This window comes from Xiphias gladius, chromosome 16, assembly GCF_016859285.1.
Source record: "Xiphias gladius isolate SHS-SW01 ecotype Sanya breed wild chromosome 16, ASM1685928v1, whole genome shotgun sequence".
Lineage (NCBI taxonomy): Eukaryota > Metazoa > Chordata > Actinopteri > Istiophoriformes > Xiphiidae > Xiphias > Xiphias gladius.
This window is the reverse complement of record NC_053415.1, coordinates 12,030,709-12,043,160: the sequence shown is the minus strand read 5'-3', so window position 1 is coordinate 12,043,160 and position 12,452 is coordinate 12,030,709. Positions and strand designations below refer to the sequence as shown.

The 12,452-nt window shown below is 38.7% G+C and overlaps 1 protein-coding gene across 1 annotated transcript; it reads left to right on the top strand.

The window, feature by feature from the left end:
* Positions 1–3,361: 3,361 nt before the first annotated feature.
* Positions 3,362–12,070, top strand: pofut2 (protein O-fucosyltransferase 2). Its single transcript, XM_040147825.1, has 9 exons — positions 3,362–3,557; positions 4,347–4,600; positions 4,914–5,058; positions 7,832–7,942; positions 8,811–8,877; positions 9,095–9,220; positions 9,446–9,626; positions 9,868–9,991; positions 10,566–12,070. The coding sequence occupies exons 1-9, from the start codon at positions 3,382–3,384 to the stop codon at positions 10,717–10,719; spliced, it is 1,338 nt and encodes a 445-aa protein (XP_040003759.1). The 5' UTR covers positions 3,362–3,381; the 3' UTR covers positions 10,720–12,070.
* The last annotated feature ends 382 nt before the right edge of the window (positions 12,071–12,452 follow it).

The following is a 12,452-nucleotide window of genomic DNA, read 5'->3' as shown; positions in this document are numbered from 1 at the left end:
TACAGCAATATTACATATTAGTAAAGATCATTCCCATTAACATCAGTATGTTGTTGATGTGTTTTGTGAATAAGAGAAGAGCAATTGATTTATCTATAATTGTTTATATTTATTTCAACTATTTTAAAACGTTTAAGAGGAAGCAAGAAAATAACATCAAGTAATCTGCCGGATGGCCTGATAACAACCTGCTTTGATTAATTCAGTGTTGGTCATTTGTAACAGTATTTGCAGTATGCTGCGGTACACATCTCTGTTAGTCTCTAAAAGTTACCTTAGTGGAAAATCGACTCTATTTGACTTCAATTTGCAACATGTATTTTAATATTATAGGCATGGTGTGCGTGTATATGCTATTGAAGAAAACGATGTTTGAACTGGCAAATCGTATGAGGTTTATTAAAGGGTTAGTCAGTCTGAACAGACTAAAAAAAGGGGAAAACAATACATAAATATCCTTACATACCCTAAACAGTAAAGGTTTTATTTCAGTTTTGAGAGGAAGTGAACCATGGTCTCAAAAAAGAGGGCCTAACAGGTTTTTTTTTTTGTAACAGTTTATTTATTCTTGTTCAATAATTAAATGATTCTCCTTCAAGCCTGGTGTAAAGCGTGCATAGTCATTTTGAGGACTTTATACAGTACATTTTGGTCAAATGTCTGCTAAAGTTGATGAACCCTGACCCTGATTTTCATTTAACCGGACTCCTTTCATTACATGATGTCAGCTGGGGGTTCTGCGCATCTCGACAGTAAAATCCATTGAAATTCAACATGGATTTTAAAACAATGAAGTTCGCATCTTCCTCGCTGGATCATCTTCTGTCCTTGTTGGCAGTTCGTCAGTCGATGTCAGGATGAAAAGAGTCGTCGACGGAGATCGTCTTATCCAAGAAATCGAGTCGAGTTGAAACCTCACTTCCTGTTTTCTTGGCCGACTCTGGGTTCGTTTCTGTTCGAATGAGGATCATGACCGAACCTTCTCATCATGTCGCTGCTCCCACAGTCACGTCTCACCGCAGAAGTGAGATGTTTCATACAATAAATCACACGAGTAATTTAACCAGCCTGTTGACATAAGACGTAATACATTTATTCAAAGTCAAACTAAGAACACAGTCAGTCTACAAATGAAGATCAATACTGTGTATTTCCTTCTGACGTAGAATTGTATGAAATCCGGTTTATTTTTATGCCAATAAAGCAACACTGCATTTGACAGAGAGTCAGAGGGAAAGTTCTCTACATAAATTTAAATTTTCATAGTAACAAGGAGAGATACAAGGTAAATCAAAATGCAAAGAGTTAGATCATCACATGATTTATTAGTAAAATAAAATATATTGTATTTCTAACCAAAAAAACGTTTTTTTTTAAACATTGGGATGTCACAGCTGCATTCTTTAACATTTCACACTTCACTATATTAAAACAGTTCCTATACAATATATAGAATTTATTTGATAGAAAAATTCCCTGATTGGTAGTTAAGGAGTGTCATTTTGAGTGTGGGTTCAGTGCTCCCCCAGCACATGACCCTACCTGTGCACTATGTTATAAACTTTGCTCATATGTGTCACCGTGTGGACACTCAACTAGTCCTTATGGAGTGTTCACGGATGAACTGGACGATGTGGGCCTTCTCATGGTGTCCTCCAACAGAGACGACACCAGATACGAAGGCCCAGCTGGATTCATTGGCTTTAACAACAGCATCGTAATGAACACGGTGGTTACTCTGCTCTACTAATCACACTCTGCTCTAGTCCTCAAACCAAGCCTGTCTTGTTCCTTCAGTGGGAAAAAGGCTCAACACTAGCGTGTGTCACCTGGGTCGCTGGTCGGAGCTGTAGTAACACAAAGAGGCCACAAGATGGCGCTGTTCTTGCAGGTAGGTGGTGTCGTGTGTGGGCTTTGTCGTCTGCTCTCCCACATTCACCGCTCCGTGAGCGTTTTGCTGCTTAAACAACCCCCACCGAGGGATTGCTTTTATTTCGTAGCTGCTGTGCTTGTCTCGTGAAGCCAAACACGCTCCACATCTGAGCAGACCTTTAAAAGCAAGACTGGTTTCTGAAGTTCTGGAAAAAAAATCCTCCCTCCCCTCGTCCACACATCTCAGTGCAGTCAGACTCCACAGAGATCAGCACTGAAAGAACAGCAAATCTACCTCCATTTTACTCCCTGAAACCTTCCTGTTTGTGGTGATAACTGAATCCTAAAATCAAGACGAAATGCTTCTTTATGTGAAGAATAGCTAACTTATGTGAGGCACATCTCTCCTTATGTTTTCTGTGCTTTTGCCTGCCTTGAAAATTTTCCTGAGGCCTATGAGACACATTGATAAGACTACGAAAAAATAACTATTCAATTTATTCTTTGTGTGGACAGGAGATGTTATATTGTTGTTTTCCTATTTCCCCAATCTAAGCCCAAGCCAAATCAAGCGTAAAACTTTGGAAAGTACAACGTTTTGACAGATTATTGATATTCAGCTCAAGTTTGTCTTTAAAGACTCATAGTCAGCATGATCCATGGCATTGTCTTGTCTTTATACTTTGCAAATAAAATTTACAAATAAATTTTGAATCTAGCAAACAAAGCACATCCATAAAATGAACTAACTGAACATCAGTTGGCAAAGTCAGGTTCGGTTGTCAGTCCTTCAGAATCCAGAACAAGCTTCCTTCTAGAGACTCTTTGAATGTTCAACAGTCACCATAAAAAGATGTAGATGTCTGCACTGACAACCCGTAAGGAACACTATTTGGTCCATGGTGGTTGTCGAAACAGCAACCTGGTGAATGTAGGAAAGTACTAACAGAGGTAGAAGTGGGCAAGGGAGAAAAACGGCTGCAAAAATAGACTGATGACTAATATCTTATGGAATACACTGAAAGACTGAAGATCAGTGAGAGGAGAAGGGAGTTTATTAGTTACCAGTAAAACAAATAACAATCATAAAGTGTGCCAGTTCAGGGGCCGATGGGTTTACATCCTGTTTCATATTAGTATTATTACATCTCACAGGACGGGACACTTCAATGGAAATAAGCCATCACCAATATTATTTGCTTCACCTGTGTCCAGACAATGAAAGTTATACTTGGTCCCGATCCTCACTGTGCCTTGTCTGTGAAATGTTTTCCTACACACTCCAAGGACATTAGTTACAATTCCCATATAGTGACACCCTGTACCACCATGTACCACCTGTATCTATACTTTCAAAAAACAAAAAAACAAAACTGACATTAACATAAGTAGACTATACTGAAGAAATCGTTCTAGTCTTTTTTTTTTTTTCAAGGTTTATACTATTGGTTGCTCGGCAACAGCAAAGACGCTTTTTGCCCTTCCGGAAGTGCGTGGCTCTGAGGAAATATGGCGCACAGAGCAGTGCATATGCCAGTGATATTCATTGTTACAACCTATTCTTTCACCGCCTTTTGTTTGTCTATTTTCGTAGCTTTTGCAGCATTTGAAACCGTAAAAACTGACAATGTGTTCAGTGCAAGCCACACGGCTACTGTACCCGTCGCTGCCGCTAGGGATCTACGGTGAGTTTACACACTTACACGTTACTGTTAGCTAATCATGCTAACGTAAAATTAGTAAAAGTTACTGATATTTTTTTTCAGCTGTGACGGTATGATTATTTTTGCAGTAACTACAGCTTACACTTACACTCTTGTCCTTTTAAGGCTGCATTTCTATCCCCTTTGCCAAATTTAGCCGCTCGTATTAAGCCCTGCAGTCTTGATGATACCAAAAGGTGTACCTGACTCCATTCTAAAAGTTGGTGATTTAATGAATTCCTGCGATTACGGGCCAGTCATTCTTTGTAGACCTATACCCAAACAGGATTTGCAAAACAGTATTGTGTTGTAGTGAAGTTCGGCGTATAGATAGTTCATTAAGCAGCACTTTATGAAAATACAGTCTCTTATTTTTTAATGCCCCCTCCATATGTGCAGATGTAGCCTTCACATTCTTGCTAACTGCAACAAACTCAGAATCGTGCTGATTTTGTCAGGACAGTAACGTTGTTGCTTAATCGGAAAATCATGTTTGACCTTAATGCCTGTATAAAATTATGAAAGAATTCACCGTTAGTTTGGGAATGTGATTCGTATATATGTCGCATAGTGATCTCAGTACTATTTAGGACTTTGAGGTTTGTTGACATAAGGGATTTTTGCTGTACTGACCCAGCAGCCTACAGTTGTTCTTCTCATCCTGTTGCCCTCCTATGTCATAAGTATTACTGTACGTATTGCTGCTGTTGCTTTTTTTCATCTAGAGCTTCTTCAAACTCCAAGATCTAATGTCCTCTCTTGGCATATCAGGTACTTGTTGTATGACGTGAACCCCCCAGAGGGTTTCAACCTGCGGAGAGATGTATATATCCGCATGGCATCCCTGGTGAAGACTTTGAGGAAGGAGGGGGATGACTGGGTATTGGTGCTTCCTCCATGGGGTCGCCTCTACCACTGGCAGAGCCCCAACATCCACCAGATCCGCATCCCCTGGGGAGAGTTCTTCAGCCTCACCAGCCTGCAGGCCAATGTGCCTGTCATTGAGTATGAGGAATTCATTGCTGGTGAGCTTTTTATTTTGGTGACCAAGGCTAGGGTTACATTTACTGAAAGATTTTCATTCGTCTGGCATGTGAACCTATTGAAACATCATTACCTGTATATGATTTTTAAATAAGCTGAACATATTTTGGTCTTTTTAAAACCTTAATAATAAATACCAGTGGTTCCATTTCACAATGCACAGACACCACATTTTAATCAGCTGTTAAAACAAAGTGCTCCTTCACAGTCTAAGTTTATTGGGTTTGTTAAAGTCAAATACTCAGTCAGTGTGTTGTATTCCTCTCATTATTATTCCCCCATATTCCGCTCCAGAGAATGGAGGCCCATTCATAGACCAGGTTCTAGTACTGCAAAACTATGCTGAGGGATGGACTGATGGAAAATGGGAGGAAAAAGTTGATGAGCGGCCGTGCATTGAGAAGCTGATGTACTCCAAAGACAAACAGGGCTACTACAGGTAAATCCATACAATACAAAAAAACTGATAACATTATTTTAAAATACAAAGTATAAAAGTTAAACCGAGGGTGTGGATGTGTGTATAAATTGTTTCAGTCCGAAACCATAGACTGGGTTTTCAGCCTGTTTCATATTGGTAGTCTGTTTTGAAAATCTTCCACCTTAGTTTTCATGAAGCTGATACTTAGGTTTATTTTCAGCACTGTCGCCAGGCTGACAGAGAGTCATAGCTATATTAATCTTTGTATTCCTATTTGTCTCAGTACTAACGATTCCATGAGCTTCTTTAATGATAAAATTCAAACTATTAGAGACAATGCCCTCAAATGGCACTGACTTATCTTCAAACACAGGAACCTTAGAAACAGCTGTAAAACCTGATATATATTTAGACTGTTTTTCTCTCACCGACCTTCAGCCAACTAACTTCAACGATTTCTTCATCCAAACCATCAACCCGTCTCTTAGACCCCATCCCAACTAGGCTGCTAAGGCCCTTAGTTGCCCTTAGTTTGTACTTCTTTACTAGATATAATCAATCTGTCTCTATTAACAGGGTATGTACCACAATCCTTGCTGTAATTAAACCTCTTTTTAAAAAGCCGACCCTTGATCAGGATGTTTTAGCCAACTATAGACTTATATCTGACCTTCCCTTTCTTCTCTAAGGTCCTTGAGAAAGCTGTTGCCAATCAGTTGTGTGACTTTCAACGTAAAAATATTTTATTTGAATATTTTTAGAGTGCATCATTGCACAGAGACAGCACTGGTGAAAGTTACACATCATATTCTGATTGCATTAGACAAAGGACTTGTCTCTGTCTTTGTCTTGTAAGATCTTGGTGCTGCATTTGACACTATTGACCGTCCTATTACAGAGACTGGAACATTTAATTGGCATTAAAGGAACCGCTCTAAGCCGGTTTAAGTCCTATTTATCAGATTGATTTCAGTTTGTACATGTTAACGATAAATCCTCCATATTCTCAAAAGTTAGTCGCAGAGTTCCACAAGGTTCTGTGCTTGGACCAGTTCTATTCACCTTATATATGCTTCCTTTAGGCAATATTATTAGGAAACACTCCATAATCTTCCAAGTGTTATGCAGATAATACCCAGTTGTACTTCCCAATTGTACTAGTTAGCTAAACTTCAAGCATCCCTTAAGGACATAAAGACCTGGATGACAGCAACTTTCTCCTGTTAAATTCAGACAAAACTAAAGTTACTGTACTTGGCCCCAAACACCTCAGAAACACATTATCAAATGGTATAGTTACTGTAGATGGCATTGCCCTGGCCTCCAATTCCACCGTAACGAATCTCGGAGTTCTCTTTGATCAGGATATTTAACTCCCACATAAAACACACTTCAAGGACTGCCTTTTTTCATCTATGCAACATTGCAAAAATCCGGCACAGCTTTTCTCAAAAAGATGCAGAAAAATTAGTCCATGCATTTGTTACTTCCAGGCTGGATTATTGTAATTCCTTAATATATGGCTCCCCCAACAAGTTTTAAAATACTTTCCAGCTGAACCAAATTGCTGCAGTGCAAGTACTGACAGGAAATAGGAAAAGAGATAATATTTGTCCTCTTTTACCTTCTCAGTATTGGCTCCCTCTAAAATCCACAATATAATTTAAAATCCTCCTCCTCACCAAAAAGCCTTCAATGGTCAGACACCATCATATCTTAAAGAGCTCATAGTACCCTATTACCCCACTAGAATACTGCACTTCCAGAACGCAGGCCTACTTGTGGTTCCTAGGATCTCCAAAAGTAGAATGGGAGGCAGAGCGTTCAGTTGTCAGGCTTTTCTACTGTGGAATTATCTTCCATCTTGGGTCGGGGAGGCAGACACCCTCTCTACGTTTGAGATTGGCTTAAAACCTTCCAATTGATAAAGCTTACAGTTAGGGCTGGCTCAGGCTTGTCTTGAACCATCCCCTGGTTATGCTGCTATAGGCCTAGACTGCTGGGGGACTTCCCATGATGCACCAAGCTCCCCTCTGCTCCTCTCCCTCTTCATCCATATGCATTCATATCCCTCATACCTCTCTCCCGTAGTTTTGTGCTTTCTTGTCTCTCTCCTCTCTCCTCCTGTCGCTGCAGGTGTTTCTGCCTCTAGAGCTGCAGAGTCTGGATCTGACCCATGATCCTGCTCAACACGCACTAGTTCAATTATTATTATTATTCTCATATTTAGTCTGATCATTATTATTATTATTATTATTATTATTATTATTACTCGTATTATTATACATCTTTATGTTGAACCTGCATTGCGCTATGTTCTTTCCTCCTGCTCTCTTTCGTTCTCTCGCTCCCTCTCTATCTTTCTCTCTCAACCTCATGGGTCGAGACAGACGGCCGCCACCGCCATGAGCCCGGTTTTGTTCAAGGTTTTCTACCTGTCAAAGGGAGTTTTTCCTTGCTGCTGTCGCCAAGTGCTTGCTCACGGGGGAATGTTGGGTTTTTTTATAAATAATACTGTACTGTCATAGCTTCCTTTGGAAATGCACATACACACACAAAAAAAACAGTTTATTGTTTTTTACATGAAAGATATTCATTAAACTTTAGTGGGAAAGAAATTGAATAGTAATTACAGTAGAATAACTCAATTGACCATCTTCAGACAGTGATGGATCATGTACGCAGTTATTCTGTATTAATGATATCTGACCCTGCCCTCCTGCTCACACATCTCTTTCCTCTCCATTTATCATCAGCTGTCTCATTTATCTTGTCTCTGCGTGTCTCCAAGGGGCTGGTTTTGGGGCTACGAGGAAACGAGAGCTCGAAATGTGACATGTATATCAGCCCAAGGCCATGCCTCCATCATGGCCCCAGTTCTTCAGAAAAACATCACAGTGACGTGAGTCTACAGAGCTTTGTGTTGATATAAAATGCATTGACTGTACACATACATACACAGTGTCTTGACAAACACAAGTGGCTGGTAAAATGTGTCTTTGACAGATAATTCAGTATTATTATTTTTTAACTATGCGGTTGTATTGAGTTCTGATGAGCTTGATGATTATTGTCAGACTTTATCCCATTTGCAAATAATGTTTGATTTAACATGGTACCCAATGCTAAACATAAAATAGCACTTAAAATGGTTAGATTGGCACATTTCAATAAACAGTGTACAGCATTTGAAAAATTTCTTGGGAGGTTGAGAAAAACTTTGCAGGTGATCCTAAAATGTAAAATTAAAAAAAAACAACACTATGAATATGCAAACACTAACACCCCAACATGTATGTACTCACACAGAAATTCAAATCTGGATAATTTTATAGTAATCATAAAATATCCTGCTACTATGTTGCACCATGATTGTCCAACAAATCTCTGAATACTTAGTTTGTATATCTTTTTGAAAATTGCGTATGTTTTAATAAATTCACCTTAACTGTGTCCCTGAGAGGCTAAATTAAGCAAGAGGTCTAAAAAAAATCGTTTTAATGTGTGTCTACAGGTAAATGTAGTAAAGTTACGAAAGTTAGTGACATGAAGTAACTATCTAGACACAAAATTGATCATGTGTCCAAAATAATCAGTCTCTGGTTAAAGTAGCCTAAGGATTAAGCATAAAGTCCTCTATAAAACAGCTAAATCTTTGATCCTACTATTTACGAAAAGCTGAAAGATGATCTGATATCAATCTTATTTAAGTGTAGTATCACTTAGTTTGCTCTCTCAGATCTTTTGTTTGTGCTGCTGCTATTTTGCAGATCGGTAATGCTTGACCGAGCTGAGACGCTCCTTCATGATTACTACGCTGGGAAGGATTACTGGGATGTAAGTCGTGTAACTGGATATTATCATACCTGTGTTGGTGTCAGGTGTTGGGTGACACACCTGATGGAGTGTTAGCCTGTAGCATTGCTGTTTTCTCACAGAAAATATCATACAATGTGGACTTGGATTTTTGCACTTTTAAGCCAAGGATTTAAGGCACACCATCTTCTCTATAAATTGATGAAGGAATCTCTGCCATTTTCTGTGTTTAACTTAGACCCGCCGCAGCATGGTTTTTGCTAAGCACCTGCGACTACTAGGAGATGACTTCAGAGCAAAGTACCTGAACTCTACGGATGACAGAGACCACACCGTTTACAGTGAGGATTGGACTCGCATGAAAGTGAGTCAGTATGTCTGACTATGGCATGATTATGTCGTTGTGCTGATGCTGTGGAAAAGGGATCCATTTCCAGTTTACTATATAGTCACTGCGCTATTTGCTTTAACTGCATTTGCACTTAATTCTGAAAGCCACTATTGATTTCAGCATTTTGATTATCGAGTCTCAAGTTTTAAGTTTTAAGCAATAATTGAACAGTGTCTCGCCATTTCTCTATTTCCTCAGGCCAAGCTGGGCTCAGCTAAAGGTGGTCCATATCTGGGGGTCCACCTGCGCAGGAAGGACTTCATCTGGGGTCACAGAGAGGATGTACCCAGCCTAAAGGGGGCAGTCAAAAAAATGCGTAGCTTGATGAAAAAGCACAAACTTGACAAAGTGTTTGTTGCAACAGATGCAGATGAGGAAGGTAATGGCATACTAGCACAAATCAGTTTTTTGTTTTTTTGTTTTTTTGGAAAAAAATACATTCTGGTCTAAAACCATTTCAAATGGAATTGAATTGAATTCTGTGCATATTAATGATAATAATAATAGTAATGTTAATAAGACCTAGAATTAGTAATAATATTAGCAGAGTAGTAGTAGCATAGCCATAAACTCATACTCACTATAAATGCTCAAAAACCCTGTGTTATGCAATCTTGTAGAATTGAAGGAGCTGAAAAAGTTGTTGCCAGACATGGTGCGGTTTGAACCATCAACAGAGGACCTGGAGCTCCTTAAAGATGGAGGGGTGGCCATTATTGACCAGTGGATATGTGCTCATGCGAGGTAAATTAGTTTTTTTATTCAGTAGACGATGATTAGTCATAATGGTATCAGACAACAAGATGGCACATACTTTATATGCTCATGACTTATTTGTTAATTACAAATGTTTAACTGTGTGTTTACAGCTGTGCTGTAGACTCTTGTTGCTTTGTCATTTTGGAGTATTGTGTGTAGACTGATTTTTTTTAAAAAAACTTTAATTAAAAATTCGTCTCAATATGAAATAGTAATGGGTTTCTTTCTGAAGGCACTGAATAATAATATAAAATATGTAGATTGATCATTTGCAACATTGTCAGCAAGCAAAGACATTTGTCACTTGAAATCCATCTGAGGACTGTTAAATTTATTTTATTTCCTCCCATGGCCAAGTAGCAAACAAAGATTTTCAGTGCTGAATCACTGAAATATTTTGGCAGCTCTGTCGCTATTTTATCTGCCGATGGAAAGTATTTCACCTTGAAAAACTAGTCAGGGTGGCTGCACGATCTACTCTCACTCAATGTCACATACTCATGTAGCTTTCCAAGGTGCACATCTTTTTGTTTTCCAATGCCTATTCGTTTATTTTCAGATTCTTCATAGGAACATCTGTGTCCACCTTCTCTTTCCGGATCCATGAAGAGAGGGAGATCCTGGGTTTTGACCCCAAAACTACGTATAACCGTTTCTGTGGGGACACTGAGAAAGAATGTGAACAGCCCACACACTGGAAAATTGTTTACTGATGTGACCTCTGACTTTCCTGACACACACAAGTGCCAAAAAGCAGTGTTACAAGTGACATGTATTTGTATCGAATCTAGTAGGAAGATATTTTAAGTGTTTTATGGTGAATTTTTTATGGTTTCAGAGTTGTGCAATCAGGTCTTTATTGACCACTGTGACTGAACCTTAAGCTCAAAAGGCCAAGACTGAGCTGTCATACATGTATTACTGTAAAAACAATTAAATCTGCATATATTTTTTAGGTTGTATGCTGAATGTGGTTTCCTTCATGACACCCTGGTATATGAAGTAATTTTTAATATTTATTACTAACACCAGCAAAACTGGTGAGCAAAAAGTGTCTTATAATGACTGCAGCAGACGCTGTTGTCTGGCAGTATTTTCTGTTTAACATTTCATGAGATTGAAATTAGAAGGTTCAGATCTGTTCCGTGCTGATGTTGAGCGTATATTTTTTGTGACCATATTTTTAAGAATATAAGTAAGATTTTTTTTTTTTTTTTTTTAAATTGACACCACTTAAGTATGTAGTAGCGTTCAGAGATCGTACACACTGCTTTAACGCATTTTTGACTAAAGGTGCACAGTGCATTGTTTGTTGGTGCATTACTGCCAGTGTCTTTTCAGTAGTGGAATACAGACTGTTGATAATCGGATTAGCATTAAATTGGCGGCGAGTGTATGCCATGCATATGCATCCTTTTGCTTTTGCACAAAGTCCAAACAAAAAGGGGATTCGCTCACAAAAACCCTGCTTCATAGCAGTATTAGTGGTTAAAAACTCCACGGGGTGCCTTTAAAACGGAAGACCAGACCAAACCTAATATTATCAGGTCACAATTTGTTGAAAAGAGGTGCATTTCCCATCTACTATCACTGTATTTCAGTGTTTGTGTAGATCAACTTTCCTGCCTTATTCAATATCTTTATGCAGCACCAGAATTAAGATTTGTTACAGGGGATTGCATTACAACATTACTGATGTTGGAAAAAGTGGGAAATATGACTGAAAAACATGTATTTGAATTTTAGTGATGCGTAATTCTTTCCACTTTTTCATTTTACACCACAGACTGTATATTTGTCATAACTCATTATAGTGTTATTGCTAGTGATGCTACCAGTAAAAGGAATTGAGATGACACAACAGGAGCCACTGTGCCCTTTCAACACTAGCCAGCCATCAAGCTCTTACCTTACAATGCACCCTTTTTTTTTTCTTTCCTAAGAATGCACCTATTTTGATTAAATATTGTCTGGTATGGTTATTTTCATATGACTTGGTTTGTACAATAGGTGCGCGATCTTGGTGTTGAATAAAACCCAATTTTAAGCAGTTTCAACATGGCATTAAACAGATGAGTAAAGTTTTGTTTGTTTGGCTTATATTTTTGTAGGTGTGCTTACACCACCATCACTACATTTACACACAGAGGAAATTTGAAAATCATGTAAATAATAATATGTAATGATTGTAAGATTATATCTTGGTCGGGCGTAATTAATTGAAATGCACATCTCAGAGGGTACACAGGATGGATCTCAGAGCCATTTAGGAAATCATTGGTAGCCTCAGGATCAACCTCTCCAGCCTGACAAAATGGCTTGAGTCCACAGTAACGTGCCTCTGTGTTGTGCTCACCGGTACCAGGCAGTTTCTTCCCCCATTAGTAAATCAAGATGGGAAACCAGTATGACTACTTTGATGACACACTTCCTATTGATGTTTTCA